General features: G+C 46.2%; 1 protein-coding gene across 1 annotated transcript in view; it reads right to left on the reverse strand.

The window, feature by feature from the left end:
• LOC140902798 (putative PIP5K1A and PSMD4-like protein) overlaps positions 1-24,639 on the reverse strand; it is a 73,965-nt gene that overhangs the window by 26,062 nt on the left and 23,264 nt on the right. Inside the window, 8 exon segments of the mRNA XM_073323268.1 lie at positions 16,657-16,716; positions 17,721-17,852; positions 18,153-18,237; positions 18,676-18,724; positions 19,582-19,665; positions 20,329-20,534; positions 21,464-21,763; positions 23,127-23,279. Of these exon segments, the coding sequence (XP_073179369.1) occupies positions 16,657-16,716; positions 17,721-17,852; positions 18,153-18,237; positions 18,676-18,724; positions 19,582-19,665; positions 20,329-20,534; positions 21,464-21,763; positions 23,127-23,279 (1,069 nt within the window).

The raw sequence follows: 24,639 nt of genomic DNA on the forward strand, positions 1-24,639 counted from the left end.
TCTTGGGGTTCCCGGGGGCTTCGGGTAGCGTCAGGACAGAAGGGGCTTCCTCGAGGGTCCGTGGAGGGTAGACACTACCCTCTGGTGCTGCCACGTCTTTCCCGGCTGACACCGGTGGATGGGACGCACTCGTGGGCAAAGCGGAAGGTTTGGCATCGGTGCCCCCCTTCCTGGTCTTCCGGGGGGCCTCCGCCTCGGGTAGATGAGGCAGAGCTCGAACCTTCCGCTTGCCTCGCTTCCTCTGGACTAGGGCCCAGCCCTCCATAGCATCATCTGGGGGCTGGTTAGGAGGGGTCGTGTCAGGGGGTAAAGGCGATGGCTCAGGGACTTGGGGGGGAGTGGTGGGGCAGCATAAGGGAGGGAGGATTCCCCTTGGGGTAGACTCTCTCCCATGCCTGGTGGTATCTCTGCCACACCCTCCTCCATAGGCCCCGCCAGATTGTCAGCAGCGAGGGCGGGGCTCTCCCGCTCGTCTGGGCATTGTAGGGGAGGTGCTCCTTGGGCCTGAGCAGGAGAAGTGATGGTCCGAAGAGGAGGGGGGTGGGTTCAGGTACCGGGTGGCCAGGGGCGTCGGCAATGACAGGGCCGATGTCCTGCCGGGTCTCGGGGATCCCAGGTGCCCCTCCTTGCCTGGCTAAGGGGCAGTCCGTCCGGACATGCCCCGACGCCCGGCAGAGGTAGCACCGGGCCTCCCCCGTGGAAAAGTACACCCGGTAACGGGTCCCCTGGTGGGGGACTAGGAAGGACCCCTCGAGCGCCTCTCCATCACGTGCCGCTGACGGCAGTAAAAGTTGCACATGCCGGCGGAAGGAAAAAATGTGACGGAGGGTGGGGTCCTTGCAGCCCAACTGGAGAAGACTGATGACAGAAACAGGTTTCCCCAGGGTGGAAAGGGCTGGTAGCAAGGCAGCATTGGGGAGAAAAGGAGGGACAGAGGTCAGGACCCCGGTAACCTCCATTGCCGATGCCCCAGCGGGGGCGGTGGCAGGTGATTAACAGGAGTTGGGGTCAGGTAGAAAGGGACAAGCTGTGGGGTGGACAATTCAGGGACGGGGGGGGGGGCACATGAACCACCGTACACTTGTCCAGAGAGTCCTGTTTGGTTGGCTGGTGCTTCTGGCCCACGCCAGGCAGATGTTAGACGGCCAGCAAAGACGGTGGAGTGGGGGGGGGGTGAAGATCGTAGTGTGGGGGTTGGGAGGACACAGATGGATCGGGGGGCGGCTCCGTGCCACACCCCCTGTGTCCCTACAAACACAGTTAAAACACAGTCAAGGCCTCCCCCTACACGAGAGCACAGTTCGAAAGTTACTCAGTCTTAGGCCCCCTCCACGGCGATTTGTAGATTCCCCGGGCGGTGTTCCTCCGGTGGACGGCTTTTTCTCTGTCTGTTCCGGGCTTTCTTTTTTGCATTCCAGAAATGCCAGAGCAAGTGATAAGAGTCCTCTCAACCAGAGATGGGTCCGCAGACAAACAGCAAGTGGCTGGGTCTGGGTCCGCGGCCTAGGTCCTTCCACTCCCTCGCTCTGGGGAAGCGGGCCGGCCGGCCCCCCCTTCTCAGGCGGGGGGTTTTCAGCTGGAGCGGCAGCAGCGTCCGAGGGCGGGCGGGGGGGGGCTAACAGCTGGCCAGCAGCCGGCCAGCACTCTAGCAACACCAGAGAAAGAAAAAAAAACAACAAAAAGAAAAGAAAGGGGGGAGAGCATCTGGCCTGGTCGGGGTGGGGGGAAGCCAAAAGCAGGGCCAAAAAGCAAGGAAAGCCTAGGCCAGAGGGCGGCAGCAGCAGGAGAGCAGGCTAAGTAGGTCCCTTTTCCCTGGGTAAGGTAACAGGGAAGGTTCCAGAACAATCAGGAACCTTCTGGAGACAATTAAGACAGGCTGATTAGAACACCGCAGCCCATCAAGAAGCTGCTAGAATCAATTAAGGCAAGCTAATCAGGGTGTTGCCGGCACCCAGTGCCGAGAGGCTGAACAACAGCTTGAGTGGTTCGTTACCCGGTGTGCTACACCCAATAATCACAACGGGGTGGAGAAGCAGAAAAGTTTATTTGCAGCTGCAAAAAGGTACAGGGAGAATAAAATCTCAAATCCTGCACAACAGAGCAGGAAGTTACACAGGCTTTTATACATCCTTTTTCCCAGCATACTTATCCAATAGCAAGCTGCTCCAAGTATCCATATAGCCAGCCAATCCAGTTCCCAGCTAGTTCCCTGATTCTCTGTATCATTTGTTAAACTATACATAAAGCTGCTTTATTCAGCATTGTTCTTCCATATCTCCCCTGTTTGGCCTTGCTTAGTTTCAGGCAGTCTGACTCTGCAACATACTGTTGCAGATTCTCAGCATAACTGCTGTGTGTGCCTCCAGGCAGGGGGGCCAAGGACACTTGGGCCTAGCACACAGAGCTGCTGCGAGTGCCTCCAGGCAGGGGGGGGGGGGGGGGGCAAGGACACCGGGGCCTAGTGCGAGGGGGCTTCATCAACACTTGTGGTCTTCCATCCCCTCGAGTTACCTAGTGGCCATGCCCCAGTGTTCCCAACAAGGGCACCTGCGTTTTAAAAAGGAGCTCACTTCAGTTTGTGGTGTGTGTGTGGGGAGCTGGAAGTGAGAACGCGGACTGTTGGAGGACTGAGGTGTACAAGCATTATCAGACACCAGGAGGAAGGTCCTATGGTGAGGATAAAGAAGGTGTTGGGAGGAGGCCCTGGGGAAGTAGCCCAGGAGTTGTAGCTGTCGCACAGCTGTTCCAGGAGGCACTCTAGACAGCTGCATTCCACAGGGCCCTGGGCTGGAACCTGGAGTAGAGGACGGGCCCAGGTTCCCCCCAAATCCTCCCAACTCCTGGTCAGACACAGGAGGAGTCGACCTGGACTGTGAATTCAGAAAAATGGCCAAGCTGAGGGCTGCCGTGAAGCTACAAAATGAGCAAATCCGCCAATAAGCGCAAGACCCACCAAGGTAGAGCAGGAATTTTGTCACAAAAAGACAATCCCTACCCCCAAAAGCTTCTAATCTAGGCATAAGACAAGAGACAACAGCTGGAGGAGTGCAAGAAAAAAGTGAGGCCATATGGTCAGCAAAACTGGCTTTGCACACCAACAGCCTAACTGTTGTCAATATTTTTGTAGGCCTTACAGCAAAGGAGAGTTTAAAGGAGGATTACAAATATAAGAACGGCCATACTGGGCCAGACCAATGATCCATCTACCCCAAATCGTGTCTTCTTACAGCGACTGGTGCCAGATGTTTCAGTGAGAATGTACAGAACAGGGCAATTCTTGAGTGATCCATCCCGTTGTCCAGTCCCATCTTCTGGCAGTTGGAGGTTTAGGGACACCCAGAGTGTGGGGTTGCATCCCTGACCCTCTTGGCTAATAGCCCTTGATGGACCTCTCCTCCAGGAACTATTCTAATTTGTGTTATAACCCAGTTATAATTTTGGCCTTCGCACTATCCCCTGGCAACAAGTTCCCCAGGTTGACAGTGTGTTGGGTGAAGAAGTTCTTCTTCTGTTTGTTTTCAATCTGCTGCTTGTTAATTTCATTGGGTGACCCCAGGTTTGCGTGTTCTGTGAAGGGGTAACTAACATATCCTTATTCCCGTTCTCCACACCAGTCATGAATGCATAGACCTCTATCCTCTCCCCCCTCAGTTGTCTCTTTAAAAAGCTGAACCGTCCCTGTCTTTCTTAATCTCTCCTCATATGGAAGCTTGTCCACCCCCCTAGTCATTTTGTTGCCCTTCTCTGCACCTTTTCCAGTTCACATCGATCTTTGTGCCAGAGGAGAACACTGTAGCTTTGCAACAGTTTACAGGGCGCTTGTCCCAGGCATGAGGGGCCGAAGGGGAGAAAGCACAAAGGTGTTTGAAAATGTAAGAAGTGGGTGACAGAGACTATCATGGGCCGATTGAAAGGTCGACTCCCACCTCCGATACCGAATGAGACATGACAGGGACAGTGGGGATAGGCTGTGAAGGGCCTTGACCTTAAGCAACCTACGTCTCGGTGGGATGTATAAACAGGGAAATCTCGAGTAGAAGCAGGGAGATTATTTTACTCCTGTATTTGGCACTGCTGCTGGAATCCTGTGTCCAGTTCTGGTGCCCACAATTCACAAGAAGGATGTTGAAAAATTGGAGAGGGCCAGGAGCATGAATAAAGAATTAGAAAACATATGTTATAGTAAGAGACTCAAAGACTTTCTATTTAAGCTTAAAGAGAAGGTGAAGGGAAGACTTGATTACAGCCTATAATTATATAGGGAACAATATTTAATAATGGGCTCTTCAGTCTAGCAGAGAAAGGTCCAACACAATCTAATGGCTGCAAGTAGAAGCTAGGCAATTTCAGACTGGAAATAAGGTGTAAATTTAAAACAAAGTAATTAACCATTAGAACAGTTTACCAATGGTCATAATGGATTCTCCATCACTGAATTTTTAAATAAAGATCGGATATTTTTCTAAAAGACCTGCTCTTGGAATTACTTGGGTCAGGTCTCTGGCCTGTGTTAGACAGAAGGTCAGACTAGACGACCACAGTGGTCTCTTTTGGTCTTGTAATCCATGCAATTGCTCTGGTTTCAGAGCCTGCAGACAAACAATAGTTTTGAAAGGTGCGAACTACTTAATCATGTAAATGGGTTGTTGATTCTGAAACCTAATGACAACTGTGTGCAAATACTATCAACTGTATGGATTAGAGCATGAGTTCCATATCACATGAAAGACACAGGAAGAAACTGTCTCACTCCACTCAGCACTGGTGTGGCTTACGCTGGAGTAACACATCCCGTATGGGACACCTCGCTTTAAGAAACATGTGGACTAAATGGAGAGAGTCCAGAGGAGAGCAACAAAAATGCTCAAAAGTTTAGCAAACCTGACCTATGAAGATTGGGCACGTTTAGTCTGGGGACCTGTAACAGTCCTCAAACATGTTAAGGACTGTTATAAGGATCAACTGTTCTCCATGTCTGTTGTAGTCATTTAGATGGAATACAGGGGCCCAAAGAGTCCAAGGTGTTAACATGATTCTGTTACTCTCCAACAGTGTAAAACAAGGTTCAGGGTTTGGTACTCAGATCTCAGCCTGCTTATACTATGGTGCAAACACCATTCAAAATCACTAACTGCACTAACTTTAAGAAAAATGCAAAGCTTTAAGTAAGGCTTTCATTTTAACACCCCTCCCTCTTTCCTTTGAGCTGGAGTTTTTAAAAGGACCCTCCCCCCACCTCAGCTGACAGTCTTCTAGATGGCATTAAAGATGGCCAGAACTGTCCTTCTGGGGAAAAGAGACACTAATTGAAATGGACTGGAGCTGGCGTTGTTGTTGTTGTTATTCAAGTCCAATCCTGCTTTCCAGAAAACCAAACAAGACGAGCACACTCAAGGTGAAAGGAAAGAACAGCAAAAGAGAGACAATGCAGCTGGCTCTTCGGTGGAGCCTTGCTGCAGAACAAACACAAGACCACACAATGTGCCTATCAGTCACTCTGAGACCTGGCAAACTTGTGCCAGCAGTAGGCATTTTAGAGCATTGCACTTTGCATATTTTGCAACAGTAGTGTAAGCTGTCCTTGCAATCACAGGCTCTTGGTCATCTAAGCCAGCCTCTTCTTAGACAGAAGGAAAAAGGGGACAGAGGCAGGGAAGAGAGGAAATAAGGTAGGGAAGGGAAAAGACATATTGGGAGAAAGACAAAGTCTCACAACCCAGATGCTGTTTGGGATTTAGTTGGAGCTGGCAGAGGTGGTAGTCCCTCTCCCTGGTCTGGTGTTGGATCATATTAAAGAAGTTCTGTATTAAAATCACAAATGAGTTTGATTTCCCCATAGTTTAAATTCCAGGGTATTACTAATTAAGAGGTCTCTTAGTTTTTGGTACTGTTTCTCTCCCTCTATGTGTGAAACTTGCAAGCTGCTAATTGTGTTAGTACATTCTAAGACAGTCTGTTCTCAAAGCAATTGTTTGTAACAACTACTACTCTCACAGAGAGAGACTCAAAGCAATACTCTGTAACAACAGAAACAGCACCCAGAGACTCCCCGCCCTTTTGTTGTATTCATCTCGCTTTAACAATAATAGAGATAGAGGATGTATGTGGATGGATGCTTGGTGTGGATAATAACTGAATGATCAGGGAGGTGCCAGCCTAAGAATCCAGTGTCCATCGGCTGAAGAAGGCATCAAGTGGAAATAACCAGAGGACCCCCGGAGGGCAGACTGGAATCCACCCAACAGCCTCAAGAATGGGAGAACCAAAGAACAAGATAACATCTGGCAGCACGGAGCCATCAGGAATGTGCCATCTGCTGATTGATTCAGCAACAGCATGATGAAGCAATTCCCATAGACTGGCATAGGAAGAAATTCCTATAAAAATGGACCCTAGAAAGTGAGAACTTTGGGGTCTGATTCTGCAAACCAACTTCCAAGAGCATCAGATGTGCATCTGAGAAGGCCCTGCTCCCTCCTCGTGTCCAGGCCACCTGGCCAGTGGCTTGGCATGAGCAACTCTAAGGCTGGTAACTATGATAACAACCTTGCAGAACCTGTGTGTGTGTGTGTGTATGTATGAATGAATGTGTGAATAAATATGAGATTGAATGGAATGTTATAGCTATAACTAACTGCTTACTATGATTCTTTCTGTATTCACAATAAATGTGGTATTTTGCCTTTTCCCCTTTAATAAGATCCTGCTGGTTTTTATTTGATTGGTATAACATTTGCCCAGTCGTCTCTCAGGATTAAGATGAAGAAGGTTCAAGGTCCCGGGAAATAATGGGGTGGCAGCTGCAATGGTGAAACCCATTCCTTTCCCTTCTCTTATCTTTTAGACTGTGTTTGCATCCCCTCCTTTCAGTAGCCAGCTTCCCCCCTCTTGTCTTTTGAGGACCCCCAAGGAGGAATGATGGGTGGAATGGCTCCCCCCCCATTTTGTCCACCAATTATGCTTAATTTCTGACACCAATTTGAGTTAACTGATTTTCAGTCCCACACTTCTCTCATTTACTCGGCATGATCTTAACACAGTCCTTGAATTGGATCAGGAGGACTTGGGGTTTGGACTAATTCAGTCCATCTCCATTTTTATCTTCTCCCATCAACACTTGTAATAGGTTATCGTGACACTTTTATGAACCTTCACTTGCTTTTCACAGTTGAGCTGACAATTAGGATAAATTTATAGGCCTAATCATCACAACACATCCACTATAGGTAGGACAAATAGTAATAGGCTTAATCTGCAGGAAGAGAGATTTAGGTTAGAGAGTAGGAAAAACTTTTTAACTGTAGGGGTAGTTATGTTCTAAACTAGGCTTTCAAGGGAGGTTATGGGACCTTTGTCATTGGAGGTTTTTAAGAACAGGTTGGACAAACCCCTGTCAGGGATGGTCTAGGTTTATTGGTCCTGATACAGGGCAGGGGACTGGACTTGACTTCTTGAGGTCCAGTAGTAACCCGGAGGAGGAGGAGAAGATAGAGAAGAGAGGTAGGAAAGAATGCAGGGAAACAAACAGGGTCAGAACTGAAGCAGACTGGTTGATGGGCATATGGGCCCTGTCCACTACTCCAGGGACAGGTTCTCCTAGTGGCCACAAGGAAAGTGGCATAGTCTTGGAGGTGAAGCAGAAGACCGTCTGAGACGGCGATAGTTTGTCCAGGGAGAGTTTGATACTCTGGCAGGGCAGGGCTACAGTGACCTGGCCACAGGGCCGTCACAAAAATGGAGCACTCCACGGCCAGTGTCTCTACAGGGCGAACAACCAAATGAGGAGGCACCAGACTGGTAGAGAGCTGATCCCCAGACCTAGATGCAAGGAGCCGCCGCACTGGTGAGTGAACCCCGTCACAAGGACAAAATTAAGCGTTCAGTAGGACACCTCTCAGGCCAAGTCTAGGCTACAAGCACCACAGCAGCAGCACTGTCGCTGTAGTGTGGACACTTCCTCCACTGATGGAAGGAGTTTTATCCATCTCGCTGAGGTCAGCGGAAGAATTATTGTTGACCTAGCTGCATCTACACAGGGGTTAGGTCAACTTAAGCGTGGCGCTCGGGGTGCAAAATTCTTCACAGCCCAGAGCAACTGTTAGGTTTATTTAACTTTTCAACTGTAGACCAGGCCTAAATAGAAGCAGTGAACAGAGCGTTAGCTAGAGCCACTGCAGACAGCTCGCTCCAAGCCAACAGGTCTCAATAATTCTCCTTTTAACAAGCACAGCTCAGAACTCAACACTTCAACAGCAGTTCCCTGAACTTAGTCCTTACCAGCTCTCCTTGTCTCGCACATCTACCGTCTCCATTGCTGCATGCTGGGAGACGGCTGTATGAATGTTATGAAATGGATGAAGTATAGTTTCAAGTCCCCCCAAGCCACCCCTCACCACCAAGAGAAATAAATAAAATAAAAATACACACACCTTTCTGGGTTTGGTAGCACACTGTGTATTGTAATATCCCATCAGGGCGATATTATCCCCTGTGTAGGACAGGCTCCTAAGAGACAGCTTTTGTTTTTAATATTCAATTTAACAGCCAACGATGGCAAAAGTGTTACAAGGTTAAAATGACAATATTCACAACACGGCACAAGTTGTTTCATAAGGATGTATGCTTGACAGGTCAGATCCTCCCTGGTGGATTGACGAAGCAGCAATGGACCCTGCCGTGTGGAATCAAAGCTGTCAGCGTAGACTGAGCAGGAAAGAGGTCCAGCCATCAGCAGCTCTCTATTCCTTCGCCCCGCATTTCAGTCCAACAATGGAGGGGTAAGGGTAGGGCGAGAGGCTTAAACAGGGAGCCAGGATCAAGGGTGTTGACCCCTCCCTTCACAGACCCAACTCTCTGAGCCATTAGCCAGACAGCGAACCTTGTGATGGAAATAACCGATCAAGTTTTAATACCTTACACCAGTTATCCTGCCACTTTTAGAATGCAAGAAGCCTTTGCTGTTAAACCATTGCAAAGCAGAGGTTGATAATTATGATATATAAATGTCAACGCCCTCCCTCCCCCACCCTCTGCATAACTATTCCCGGAATAAAACATTTAAATACAACTTCATAAATATTAAATCATGAACAAAAAAACCAAAACTGAACTGGTTTCTTTCCTCCTGGTAAAAAAAGGATTTGAGTGAGGAGGGAAGATCAGACAGCGTGTGTCTAATATAGACGGTTCATCAGGATATGAAGAATAACCTGCTGAGTAGAGGGGAGAAAGAGGGAAATTGCACTAGAGCGGTTTCCCATTGTCACTACACTGATCTTCAAGGTACAGGTCTCATCAGGACATTGCTTGACGTTTAAATCTAGATAAAGAGGTTCCAGACGTTACTCAGAGACCACCGCTTTCCTGCTTGACTAAATGTCTTTGCGTTTGGACACCTGGCTGGCTCTCTGTGAGAAAGGCTGTTCTGCCTTTCAAAGCTCTGTTTGTTTGTTTTTTAAACTAACAGCTTGAACTCTATCCACGTTAAATGTGATTGGAAAAAAAAAAAGAAACCCAAACACTCAGCCCTGATACATCAACTAAAAACCCCTTCTAAGCCGCTACATTCTTCGGCTTTATCAGCAACGACTGCTAAACGGCATACAAAAAACTCTTGCATGTGCAAGAGCAACAATTTGAATTTCTCTATTTTTTAATCTGCGAAAAGGAGGTGGGGGAGGGTCACGGTTTTTAGGGAAAAAAAGACAGATTCATTTAATTTAAAAAAAAACTTTAGTGAAAATAAAAATCAGTACAACATATGCTCAGGTTTCTAACCATGTGTCTGCAGCTGGTAACTTGGTAAGGACTGCCAGTCTTATGTACAGCAAATGGCTAAGGTAATACAGCAATGCGTCTTTTCAGCTGATTCTAATAAGCCGCAGCCTTGGAATCAGAGCGCAACACACACTTGTTGAGGCCAAAAAAACCCCAAAATCTGTTGCTCTGCACAGAGACCCAGCAGCCATTTATATGGAGTAGCATTATGGGAATCTCTATTTGGAAGCACTCAGAGCACTGTGCGCAAAAGGTAACCCTGATGCCAAGGGGTAAGAGACAAGCATAGCTATCAAAAGGGAATTTAGCTATTTAAAAAAAAAAAATGCAGGTTTTACAAGTTGTGTCCCAAGGAGGACACACAATACTGGGAAAAAACCAAGCAGGATCGGTTTGGTCCATTTGCTTAAGAAACACTGAAGGCTTAAAAATGTGCCAGGCACCAAGATCTCCCCAAATCTCTGTTGCTTCTCATTCTGTGGGAGGATGAGAGAATAAAGGGGTCATTTAAAACAGGACAAAGCAATGCAAAAACCTCTCTGACATCTTAAAAGCGTTGCACATTCCAAATCCTTCAAGCACCAAGCCATGATAAAGCACCAAGTCTTGTGGGCAGGTCTGTTCCATGTCACCTTCTCAGGATGATGATGATGATGCAATGTCATAAATGCATTAGAGACTACTGCTCCCAAAATTAGTTTATAGAAAAGACATCCATGATCAATACCTTTCATGTGTGACCAAAAAAAAAAGTCGCTCCCCTTTCTGCTTCCCTCTGATGCGGGACATTTTTGGTGGAACACTGATAAAACTATTTTTAAAAAGAATAGATAATTGTTGCAGCCTAAAAGAAACGATATGACTGAATTCAAGAAACTTAAATTAATATAAAAACCAAACACCATGTTGATCTGTTGCAAAAACTGTTCCAACAAGGCTCCAATGTCCATTTCCCCTGGTGCTCTTCAGAGTTGACCTTTGTTCTTGCAAGATCTGTGATGTCCTCAATCCTAGGTAACCAACTCCCCCAAAGCCAGTTCCTTTTCTCCAGAGGACTCTGGCCTGCATGGAGCAGCTCCTGCTCCTCCTTGGAGATGAGAAGCCTTGCTCCTGCCACTATTCGAAGAGAGGACAGCAGCAGAAAAACCAGATGCAACCAGCCACAGGTTGAGGGCTCTTTTTCAGAAGAGGAGGTTGCTCTGGGCTCAGTCATTGTTAATACTATGACACTAAGTATGTCCCAAGCCTTCCACCTTCTATGGATTCTGTCCGGATAAGATTTCTAGGATCAGCCGCAGGGGCTGAATGTTTGTCAGACTCTACGGCCCACGCAGAGTACAGAGAAATCTTCTGCTCACATCACAACTGTCCCTCTGTTATTTCACTGTAAAGAGAAAAATCAATAGGTAGAATATTCAGGAAGGTTTTCTAAGCAGTCTGAGTCAGTTTCTTCCTTGGTGAAAGGTGCTGGATTGCGAAGAGACAAGTCCAGTAGCAATGCAAAGCCTCACTGACATTTCAAAAACTAGTCTCTGAACAGGCACAACCACTCTGTGCTAACGTGATGTCTTCAAGCGCTTCCTTCCTGTCCTTGAGTAGTTAGGGCAGTGGTTCTCAACCTATTTACCACTGTGGGCCACATGCAACACTACCTCTATGGCCCTGAGGATGTCACATGGGCTGCAGCTCTGTGCTGACTGGGCTGCAAGTTGAGAACCACTGATCTAGGGCCTAGCAATTCTTGGCCTCTCCGAGGCAGACATTGTATTAAAGGAGGCTGTCTAGATAGGTCATAGGTTTGGTCTACACTTGACTGTGGTTTTATATGTCCCAAATCATGCTGGTGGTTCACTTTCAGCTTGGACAAGCAACTGGGACCCAGGAGCCCTGGTTCTATTCTCCGTTTTTCCATAGACCTGCTTTGGGCATGTCAGCTCTGCACCTCAATTTCCCCTCCCACTCCACGTAATCTGGTGCAGAGTCTCACCAGATGTCTGCGTAGCATGCAGCACAATTAGGGTCCAATCTCAGTTGGGGCCATTGGTATCAAAGAAACGAAGTAATTAATTGAGTTAGTCTGTTGCATTTCGGGAGGCTCACACCCCAAGCACAAAACACCTGCATTTCCACCACCACAGGGGAATATTTCAATTAAACGCCAAACGAAACCTTTTTTTAAAGCTGCGACTAAAACTGCCCGACAGAGCCCTTCTTGCACTTATGGAAATGCAGGCACTTACAAAGCTTATCTCCGTCTCTGGTACGTCTTCAAAATGTTCTGTCAGTTCTGAGGAGCGTTCTGTTACCAAAGGCCCTGCGGAGCCACTGGGGGAAACAGAAAAAGGGCACCTATAAAGCTGTTTCTTCTAAATAAGCCTTCAAAATTCTTCGTGTTCCTTTGGGTTTCCTAATACGCCCACAGTAATATCCAAGTGATGTATAAAGCATCTCTTAGCCACACGTGAGATGTTCCTGACTCACTGGCCACCTTGGCACGTGTACTTGAAAAGATCGCACCAGGAAAAAAAAAGAGACTCCACCCCGAAGTGACTCTGCCAGTCTGGAATCCAGGTTTCCCCTCCCTGCCTCACAAGAGAGCTGTGATGTGTTACTGTCTCTCTGGGGAAGACTGCTCCTTTCCCACATTTTACATGGGTACTCCAGAGATTTTTATTCAAACAAGAACTGCACTCATCACAGACTCAAACTAAGGGGAGTTTCAGGCAAGCAGGTGGGGCCCACCACTGGGTGGTGACTCATTTAGGGAAATGCAAAGAAAGGCCGATTTACGTCATGTTTCCATTCCACAAACATTCCATCCCTAGTGTTTACACAGTTGGAACAGTCACCTTCCCTCCCCTGGTTTTAATTGCTCTGTTTATTGCGTAAACGTGGATCTTAAACACTAGATGAGAACGCTTATGGTTCAGATAAACCAATGGCTCTTCTTTACAAGCACAGTGGTTTTCAACCTTCTTTCATTTGTGGACCCCTAAAAAATTTCAAATGGGGGCACAGACCCCTTTGGAAATCTTAGTCTGCAGATCCCTAGAGGTCTGCGGACCACAGCTTGAAAACTCCTGCCCTAGCACACAGTTGGAATGTAAATAAATACTCCTAGCTGGAAGCCATTTCAAAGAGTCGATAAAATGACATAATGGGCTAGAACAGTGTTTCTCAACCTTTTCAAAATGGCAATCCCTTATTCAAAGTCAAAAATTTTCATTGTCCCCTAACATTTACAATAAAATAAGCAGTTGCACCAATGGTAAGTCTCTAATTTGCACGTGTGTTTCAAGAGGCTGACAAGACCTGACCTTGAAAAGGGCCAGGGTGCATGGGGAGTCGGGGAGAGAGAGTTTCTTTGTTTTAGATTTTATTTTTTTCGTGCATTGCGACCCCAACGATTGCCTTCTGGGGCTGGCGATGCACTGGTTTCCAAATCGGGCCTCCCCACCCCTCCCACTTAGCAACACAGGATGGGCAGTGTGGTCATGATCTCCTGACTCCACTTCACAACCCAAAGGTTGAGAATCCATGAAGTAGATAAAGGGAAAGTTCAACCTGGTGAGCATGGATGTCACACTGTACCGTGCATTACACAGGCCAGGAGACGCTAGTCACGTTACAGTCACTGTCTTAAAGAAAGTTGTGACGGCATAAGGAAAGCCACATGCTTCTGAAGTTGAAGGCACTTTGGTTTATGCTGCTAATGCACCCAGGGCTTGTTTGCTTCCAGCAGGCTACACCTTGTCATCTGGTGCTGCGTGCATCATTGGCAGGGTATGGAATGTATAGAGCAGTCTTCCACCCATTCAGCACATGAAAAGTGGTCACCCTGCAAAGCTAGGACCTCTGCTCAATAATCTTCTGTTCACTCACATTCAGCAGACTGGAGACACTGGAGTCCTTGTGTTTGGACACAGAGGGTACCACACATCTTTCCTGCCTAGATTAAGCCTCACCTATTTGAGTGGTTACTCAGGGCTGAACTAGCTACATCCTCTGCTGAGCTTTCTGAGCTGTGTACTTCCAGTCCCACTGACCTACACAGAGATTAAAAGGAGAGACCCTCAGCTGGTGAATACAACACTCCAGACACTGATTTTACAAAGAGGGGAAAGTCTGGTGATAACCCACATAAAGCTTGTGTTTGGATGAAGAGAAATCCCCCACCTAAAGCCATGAGGAAGGTCAACCTATGGAACTCATTGCCACAGGATGCCAATGAAACACTATGGCTGAATAATTTATACTTTATTTAGCTGCACAGTTCAGGGATCTCAAAGTACTTCACAAACAATATGAGAGTCAATGGCAGAGCTGGGTCTAGATACACAGGGGAGTCCTAACTTCCAGCCCCATGCTTTTCTGGACTGACCCCTCTCTTCATTTGAGGTTATACAGCATATAAGCTGACCCCCACGTCTCTCAGGGAGACATTCTCCTTCCCACCTGCACAACACTGCAGCTTTCTTTGAAGCACCAGGTATTGGATACAGCAAAAGGCAGGACACCAGACTGAATGGCTCAGTGGCTCGATTCAGCATGGCAAGCCTACTCTGCCATCAGTGCTGGCCCGGGGCACTCCGTACATAAAGCTGTGCAGGGGCAGCTACATATCAGTGGCAGGCACCAGGGGGTTTGCTTTATCCCTCACAAAGGCAGGCAGGATTTGCTGCAAGCACACGCTAACAGCGTGGTATTGCTTACAGCGCTCTGAGGGGCGCATCGTCTTCAGTGCAGACTGGGCACTGTTCACAGAGGCATATAGCAGCACTCCACAGCAGAGGAAGCGGCTGTGCTGCAAACCAGAGACTGGAGTAGTTCTTTCAACCTGGTATTGCAAAATAGTGGGCCCATCCCCTTGTGTTTAGAACTTAAGTACCGAGCAAATTAGTGCCTTTCCTGACTAGGTCTTCACCCTCACCTATTGGATCGGAAGCTGAGAATTGTTCTAATTGTAGAGTTTTCAGACACGTGAACTTGAACTCCCACTGACCTACACAGAGATTACAAAGGTGAAACTCCACACTGAGTGGTAAATACAAAGCCACAGGCTTGCTGACTCTATAGAGAAGGAGAAACTCTGGTTTAATTCCATGTAAACAATTACTATAGTTATGAAACTACCTCAGTGCTAGTCTATTAATACAGTGCCCTGGAATTTGAACACAAGACCAAGACCCTTGCTCTAGCAATCTGTCCTTACTCGTATCTATGGGAGGTTAGAGAAAAGTAATTGCCTCTCATGATTGCTTGCAGGGGTCAGGAAGGAACTGCTTTCTCCATGCGTAGTATTGCCCCATTGGCCAAGTGTATTAATGGATGGGTGCGGGAGAGAAGATGTTTCCCTCCCTTAAAATCAATAAATGTTCACAGGATTCCAGATTTGATGGACCAGCGGGATTAACCCAGCAGGGCAAATCCTATAGATGCTGGGAATATTATGTCATGCAAGGACAACACCATACCTTGAAGGCACTTATCGTTCCGCCTTCTGGCTTACAGCAGCCTTGGTGCATATGTAACTTGGTGCAAGCACCCACTGTGTTACATGGTATTACATTACATATGACGAATTCCCAATATGCAGAGCACTTATAGCCTCTGAACAGTAAAGGGGCACATGGCAAGTTGGTCAAGTGGTCCTACTAAAAACAGGCTACTAAGTACTTCATCTACAGGCAGATGAAGTCAAAATTCTGTTTAGAACTGAAGAGGTTTCAGGCAAAGCATGATCCTCGCCCTCACCTATTTGAGCAGATGACAGGAGCTGTTCTAGCCAAATCCTTTGGTGAGGTTTCAGATTTGTGAACTTGCACTCCCACTGACCTAAGCAGAAATTAAAGGAGAGAGACCCTCAGTGGTGAGTCAAGAAAAAGCCTCAGACATGCTGACTTTATTGAAAAGGAGAAGATCTGGTTTAGGATCCCTATAAAGAAGTGTGTCGGAGATGGGCAAATTATAAATTTATAATCCAGTTCTGGCCCACTTGTTTGGACTGGGTTTGTGACATTCTGCAGTCAATGGACTATGATTAATGAGGACAGAATGTTTCTGATCATTTGTGATATGAGAAATGAGCATCAGAGCAGCTGTGTGCTTCCATGATCCAGACTGCCCCCCTCTTACAGCCCCTCCTATTCTCTACCATTCTTACCCCTTTTGCAACAAACAAATGATTCAAGGGGGTCCTTTCATTGCTTCCTTACAGCTGTCTATGCACATTCATCTCCTAGCAGATGCACTTTTGAAATGCATTTTCTTTTGGCCTCATTTTCAGAGGTGTTAAGCACCTATAATTCTACTGGAATCCATGAGAGCTGCAAGAGCTCAACACCTCTGGAAAAAAAAAAAATCAAGTAAATTCTGTCGATCCTGCTTGCTACTTGCTCATGTTCTCCTGCATGTCTTTTTTTTTTTAAGTGACATTTCACCAGATCACCTACTGTAAAAGATTTCAAACGATCAAGTAAAAAACCAAAGCTGCTACACAGTTCAAGCAAGGAGCTAGAAGGCCAACAAGACTCACCACCTTACAAAGCAGAGGATGCAACACTGCCTTGGTCTTCAAACACAACACTGCATGTTAATGGTGTTACAATGACCCCTTGCATCTGGTACTGAACCGGTCTGGCATGTGTCGACTGCTCAAAAGACATGTAGTTTGAAAAGCATACCAAAAAACAAACACTCCATGAAAGCAGCAGGCATCTGCCCTGTGACTGATGTGATTGAAAGCAGAGTATCCCAGCCTGCAGACAGCAATGCCCTCCCACGCACGGTTGTGATTAACGGAGAGGTACCTGTTGGCTGGAGAGTTAAGGCCTCCGCTGCCCAATGAAGAAGTGGACAAGGTTGTTGCTATGGAATCACTGTTAGCTTCGTCTACTGGAGGAGTTCTGGGAAGGAGATCAGGGCGACCAAGATGGGAACCTGTGGGAAGAGCAGAGCAGATAGCAACATAATGAATAGCATCCCCTGGCATCAGCAGCAATAACTAATCATTTGCCAAGATCTTCTGTAGCCAATGCTGCTTCATGTTACAGAAAGTCATCATGCAGGAAACTACACAACAGAATGGTCCAGTCCAGCACATTTGGTATCCATTCTCAGTGAATCCAGCTCTTTGTGATACAGTCTCTGTACCAACATTTCCACTAACACGCTGGCAGGGCATGATCCATAGGGAAGGAGATCAAAGCTCAGGACATCACTTAGGCCAATTACATAGGATTTACCATACTGGATCGGACCAGAGGTCCAATCAGTCCAGTATCCTGTCTTTTTACAAATCAGTACTAGATGCTTCAGAGGATGGGGTAACAATGCTGCTGACATGGGATAATCCACCCAGACCACATTAGGTCTCCTCCTGACCTCTAAGATAGTCTTAAACCCTGAACGCTGAGGTTTAAAGTCCCTTCCAGAATTTGTTACGATAAGAATATCCAGTTGTAATTCATATAAATGTCCAATCTCTTTTTGCTTCTTGCTAAATTAGTTCTTGATCTCATTCACTTCCTGTAGCAGTGAGTGCTACTGGCAAAGTATATATTATGTGGAAAAAAAGTCTCTTTATTGTTCCACCATTAATGCACCACAATGTTGGCAGGTCCCCAGTGGGCTGAGACACGTTTCATGAAAGTCTGACAACTCCTCTAGGCCTGCTGAAGACCCCTCAGAATGCCACACCCCTTGAACTACGCAATATATTAATGGCTGCATCTGAGTCCTGGTAGCTGCGATTAGATCTGTGATCCTAGGATAGTGCTCTAGCAAGCTTGCAGACTCGGACAGCGTGTACTGAATGTCCCCACAGTCTCACCAGTGGAGGTCTTGGATCACAAAAATCTGGGCTGAACCAAGCTTCTTTTGCTGTTCTTTTTTTAAAAGGAAAGCAATTCCTGTCATCTGGGTTTTCTAGTATAGGCACCAACCTTGCTCCACATCTGCTTCTGCCGTTACTTGCGCTTTAGTTTCACACGATGAATGGTAAGGGGCTCCGCCTTGACCCGTCCTCCGAGGAATGGTTGTGCCAGACCGGCTCTTTTTAGAAGGAGAAAGTTTTACTTAAAGACAAAAGCAAAGAAAGATCTTACTTAATATCACGTTTTCCAGAAACAAAACAAAATCTTACATAGCAACATCCACAACCTTCCCCATTATTTCATGAGAAAGTGTTGCACTCTGAAGAAAGCTGATGGATTAAAGACCCTGCCCTAGGAGTTGTCAGTCACATTCTGCAGGGCAGGAAAATATACTAGTAACCCTGACACAGCACAAGTTTCCTACTGATCAGACGCACCTCCATTCATTCTCTCCCTGACTATGGCAGCCTCCCAGGAACCCACCTGTGAAGAGATACTTACATGGTATTTTCTTGAATGCAATGTTGCACATGAATCGTTGAAACCTTTCTGCATAGAAGCTGGGCCTATGCACAGACACAGTGTCCTAAAAACATCCAAGGGACAAAAGTTACACACGTAACTATAGTTCTAAGACAACATGGATTTCTTTTAGAGTAGGTTTACATTTGGAACAAGTATGGTCACGCTATATTAAAAGCATCTTTATAAATGATGAATAAACAATAAAGTGATTAATAGCTGCTGAAAGCATGAGTCGTATGTGTTATAAAGACATCAGTAGAAGTTGTTATAGATGGTTATAAGCAAGCTACTAACTTGGACTAAATTTATTGCATTTATTAACATCTATCAATAATTTGTTGATCTTTATAAACGTACCTTTACTATAAGGTCTGACCATAGATTCTACTTTAAAATACATATTTCTACACACACAACTATCTGTTTGATGGGACACCTGGTTTGAAAATACTGCTATCAGGTAATTTAAGAGTCCCAGGATAAAATTCTTGCTACATACCCCATCGTGCACCAATGCTTTCCATGAGTGCTCCAATTTCTTAACGAATCTGAGAAGTGAGATTTGAAAGCAGTGAACAGACCATAGTAATTTTCACATTTAGGCTTTGCAATCACTATTAGTAAGTTACGTTCATTGCTGAAGTTTGGCTTCTTAACATTGACAGATACAACAGAAATGCACCTTTTTCCTAAAGCCAAAGTAATTTACAGACCTAGTTAAAAGAATCTAAAAACATTCAGTAGCAGTTTTATTCTTTTAGGGGGCAATTTTAGGAGGCACTGATGGCAGGGAGAGAACGCCCATTGACTTCTAATGATAAATGTAAAAAAGATCTCAAACTGAAAAAAAAAAAGTTAGCTAGAATTTCAAGCTAGCTGGAACTACGGGTGTGGCAGCACCCCTGGGCTTGAGGTGGTTTCCACCATACACAGGGTTTACAGTTTGGTTCAATGGCTCTTAGCACCCTCACTGTACAAATTGTTCCAGCACCCCTGGCTATGCACCAACTCGACACCAACACTACAAACATCTAAGCAAAGTCATAAAACTATTTTTCATTCCAGACACTATGGCAATTTTAACCTACCACCTATTTTTCTCAGCCACTTCCTGCACACTCCCTTCAGCATAATCACCAAGTCTAAGAAAAACCTGCCCTGTAAGAGCAAGCCTGTACTCTGACACTGAATAAACGAGGGATACAAGGTCCAGAGGAGCATGCGGGGATTTCAGTTTATGAAAAACATCAAGGAAATGGGGCAAGAAAACTACAAACTGTTTGTAGTCTTCAGTAAACAAGCCAGAGAGTCTCAGACTGTTGCAACCAAACAGGGCCAATTTTATTACTGGAGGTTTATTTTATCGACTATTGTCAACATATAGGTGTCACGTAAAGGCTCTTACCTGTAGGACTGTAGCACATCAATAATACCAATATATAAAAGCAGCCTTTCCCCCTTTGAATTTCGGGCTGGAATGCCTCCCATTCTAGAAAACAAAAACAGGAAGCATGAGATTTGCAGGCTTTACCCTGATCAAAGCAGTTTTCACTCTACACAACTAAGCCTTACATGGGTTAAATGTTAAGCGGATTAACGAGTGGCAACATGCACCTACTGCTGAGCTGACAAACTCTAGAGAAGACAAATCAGAGCTAAATGCTAAGTCAGTAAGTTACCAAAACATAACAGGAGTTTATCCCTGTTTTCTGTACATTGTCTATTTTACTGAAACTGTGGGCTGGTTAATTGATAACTGTCCACTTTGAGAAGAATCCAAGAAACCTGGAGTATCTGGTGCTGGCCACTCAGAGACAGGAGCTCAGGTCTGATCCGCTACAGCAATTCCTACGATCCCTGGAGGCGATACTTAATATTTAGCTGTTTGAGTACAGCTTCCAGGTGTGGTACAGACACATTAATCCTCACACATCCCAGTGAGGCAGGCAAGCAGAGGCACAAAGGACTTAAGTGACGTGCTCATGATAAGGAACTGAAATCAGAACTCAGGACTCCTGAATCCCAAGCCTCAGGCTCAGCCCTACATCATTGGTACCTAAAATCACACCTTCCTTATCAATCCTTGAATTTTACCGCATCTGCTCTAAGTATGAATTGGCCATGTTAATTTGAACAATCAACCCAGACATACTGGTCGTCAGTCTCTATAGTGCCGCCTCGCCGGGCTTCTCCTCGGATAGACTCCATAGCCGTGGAGTAGAGAGCTTTCTGGGTAGCTGGCCTTCGTGTGTCCGACTGGGCCGTCCCATCCATTATCGCACGCTCTCTCTGTGCCTGATCAATGTTATGGACGGCCACAAGCAAACTATAATCCATGATTTTAAAACTCTGCAGAACCTGGACGGAAACAAAGTCAATATGACATCATTTACGTTTTGCAAGCTACATGAATGGTTAAACTATTCCAGTTTTATGCATGCACTGAGTATTTTTGCTTAGTGTTCTGAAAATACCAAGGGGATGGCCTCTATATAAACACTCAGTGATCTTCACCCACAGATATCAATGAGCAGCTTTACAAAGGAAGGTAAAATATCAGTATCTTTCTTCTACAGACAGAGCAACTGGGAAAATGATTTGTGCAGGGCTGCACATCAGATCACTTGCAGGCACAGAACTCAGGTCCTCTGACTCTCCGTCCGGTGTCCTACCTGCTGGACCACACAGCTGCTCTAAAACTAGGACTCCTCCTACTGTAAAAGTAGTAAGACATTATTGGGTGGCAGGGCATAAATTGGACTGCTCAGGGGACGGGGGAGGGGAGACTGCACCGTACCACTCTAGATTACTGATTTGAATTTTACCCAACTTAGAAACATCTGAACATGCAAAAGGAGTTTGTGGTCTGTCCCATTCCCAGTGGACATCATCACACAAATGCCAATTAGCCCTGTAGCTGGCAGTCATGGCAGAGGTGCCAAAGATTGAATGTATCACAGTAGCTGAGTTCCCTGGGTCAGAATTGAGTTGTACAGGGAGGGCAGTGTTTGGAGGGGGTAACTGCACTGCAGCTGCCTGGGCAGTGCCTTTCTGGGGGACAGAGGACTCAATTCTAGCATCTTGCACTTAAAAACTGCACTGCAGAATTATCCAGACTGTAGACACACAAAGAAAACAAACAAACAAACAAAAAACAGGGCAAATGCCAGGCCTAAGAAGCTTTAGAATGACCTTGGGGTACACACATTTCAAAAGGCATGAAGTAATCCACAGAGAAGGGGGGAAAAAAATTGGTCTCAATTCAGCTCATCTCACCCTTCACTCACCAAACAATCTCTCTGCAGCGTTTTGCACAAGGCATTATACATATCAGAGTCTAGGAACAGGCCATCGGGGATGTCCTGCATAAAATCCAGGTCTTTGTATGTCGGGAAGACCTTTTCCCGCTCCTTCTGGGATGCTCGACGCTTATAGGTGGAGCCTTTCAAGTCATACTTCAGGTGCATTTTCACAGAGCGGGGCAGCAAGTTGTTCATCACTACGATGCGGATGTTCTTCCCTCCAGCCTGCACGCAGTACAGACCATAGAACTTAGGCAGCAGCGTCCGAGGATTCTGATTCAAGTTCTAAATGTCCAAAGACAGAAGACATAACTTCAGAGTCCAGGTGACTCCCTACATTCAGAGTGGCTAGCTATTTGCTCTTAACCGGTGTATCTGAATCAAAGCAACCTTGTCTGGGATCCAAAGTGATTATCAGCAAAGCAATGAATCAGGGATGGGTGAACTTGGGGCATAGATTGGTAACTCTAGGGTAAGAAATGTTTTCTCTGCAAACCTGAACTCATCAGATGCAGCTTTTGCATAAAGAAGGAATTTGCACCTTCATCCACACAATTATCTGCCAGAGGCAATCTGTGGCAGCCAGCAGGGCAAAGGAGGATTTTTGTGCTTAGTCTTTTAGTTTGCCACTCCCTCCACAAGCTAGGCTCTTGCCAGATCTAATGCTAAGCAGGATAAGGGTGGGTGCATACTGGAATAAGAGATTCCTATAACTCTGGTGGTTGCAGAAACTAGCATTGGTCCAGTTTCCCGGCCTAGTAATATGGGCAAAGTGCTGGTGGTGCCATGGGTAGGTAAGAAGAGGTCTTAACCAATGCATGTATTAAGAATCCCATGGCACTTTTCTAAGCCAGGGACATGAACTCCATTAACCTGTTCAAATTCCCACTCAGGGAGGCAGTTAATAAAGCATTCTGGGACCATCTGCCATCTCTAGTGGGATTAGGTATATATTGTATGTTGGGGTTGGATCTGATTTTGTTCTAGGACTAGCAGGGCCCATTTATCTATTTATGATCACATTTTTAGTCTCTTTAGACAGACACTCAGAGGCCCTGGAATATGGGCATGTTAAATTTACATAACAAAGTAGCGTTGGTTGGGCAGCACTGATGGAACAAAGAGAATGGCCCAGAAGGGGGGAAAGGAAATAAGGAACTTTGCTAGTCTTTGCATATCATGAGTATGAGCTTCTTGCACAAAACTTGACTGAGCAGACGCACACATTCAACCACACACAATCTAGCAGTGCAAGCCTGAATGCTAGGCAGGTCCCTTTCAGGGAGACGGGCACTCTTCAAACAACCAAAATGAGAAGGTCTGGTGCAAACCTTCCTGTGCCGGCCCAAAGAGCTCCAGCAGCCTCTATTAGTCACATGCAGGAGGGTGTATCAGTATTAGCCAGCAGAGGCAAAATGCAGTTGACCAACCCAAAGGGCTCAGGTCCAGATTTTCAGAAGTCCTGAGCATCTACCCCTGCAGCAAATGGGAGTGGAGTGTGCTCAGCATCTCTGAAAATACGGCCTTGAAACCAGTTGTAAATCCGCCGCCCCGCATGTGACCTGCCAGTTACGACGATATTCTCAAGTTTATGCTGTCAGAGAAACATCATTACAACCCACGCAGAAAGGTCACCCAAGCAACTTACCATATAGTAACCCGGCAGCAGCTTTTGCAAGAACTCTGCTTCTTTGTGCTGAACTGTTTTAATGATAAACTCGTCATCACTGGATACATAGAAGAGGGAACCACTGGCCCCGGAGTTGGAGAGCTCAATGAGTGGCTCACTGCAGAGCGAGTACTGAAGGGGGGTGGGGTGGGTTTGAATTAAAAAGCAAAAGCGTAAGATAAACAGGTAACAAAGCACAGGCATCTTTATCGAAGCTTTAGCTAAAGGGTCAACTTGAGTGTCTGAGTACGTGTGTTCTAACCCACGAAAGCTTATGCCCAAATACATTTGTTAGTCGCTAATGTGCCACAAGGATTCCTCGTTAATTTTTTTTTTTTTTAGAGATGGCGTCGTTACACATCTGCACAGGCGCCTTTGCAAAGCACTTTGAGCAACCCCAGTGAACAGCAGCGTCATATTTTGCCCACAAAAACAGATAAGTATACAATTCAGTATATAGACTGGTTAGTAGTTCATTAAGTTAGATAAACTAGAGATGTTTTATGAGAATAGCAAGTCATGGCACAGCTTTTAGAGTTGGGGAAGCATCCAGCATGACTGTCTCTGGAATCCGTGGCCCTCAGGTTAATGCTTTCTCATGTCCATAACTTTGTGCTAGAACATGTCTTGTTTGGAGAGATTACAGGTAGGCATGGAGATGCAGTTATAAGACTGTGATGTCTCAGCAGCTCTGCTTCCTCCCTCCCTCCGGGTTTCTCGCAATTAGTAGTAATTTGTATTAGCACAGCACCTAGGAGCTCTAGTCAAAGACGAGGACCCTGCTGGGCTACTGCAGTCGCTTGCTACATAAAGGAATGGTTTGGTTCCTTCCTGAAACTACTGGCCCATTGACCAGCTACGGGGCAACATATTCTGGCCAACCAAGGGGCCCTATAAGCAAGGATCACACCTCATTTGAATAAAATAGAGGTAAGAACTGCTGCATCCTGCTCCAATACAGTGGCACAATTGCAGAGATTACCTGGCCCAGTGTGCCCAACTCCATTTTGATTCTAGTAGCCCGGTCTCCACATCAAAGATGGGATCTGCACAATAGAATTCTGTGGGCTGTATTTGGCCCTGTGAATTCTGGGGGCTGCAGGTGCCGCTTTGGCCATCCAAGGTTAAAGCAGTGGTTTCAAGGGAGCCTACAGTGGGTCCAGGCTAGGAGAGTCTCACGTGAGGGTGCCGGAGATGCACAATCAGGATGGAATTGGTACAGGACCCAGTATGGACGTTCAGAATACGCTGCTGCGAATCTGACAGTCAGACCAGGCAAGTCTCATTAGCTCCACTCAAGAACATAAAGCAATAATCATCAGAAGGGTCAAGAGATCCCAACAAGGATAAATACTGATCTGCCCACATTGGGGATCAGGCTGATGGCTGTAAGTGCAGTCCTGGCCAAGGGCTTTTTCTTGGTAAACTTTAATTAAATAAAGGCAAACCCCAAGAAAGGGGGCGAAGCTGAGACAACAACCATTGGTGTGTG

Source organism: Lepidochelys kempii, chromosome 24 (assembly GCF_965140265.1).
Source record: "Lepidochelys kempii isolate rLepKem1 chromosome 24, rLepKem1.hap2, whole genome shotgun sequence".
In the NCBI taxonomy this organism is placed as follows: domain Eukaryota; kingdom Metazoa; phylum Chordata; order Testudines; family Cheloniidae; genus Lepidochelys; species Lepidochelys kempii.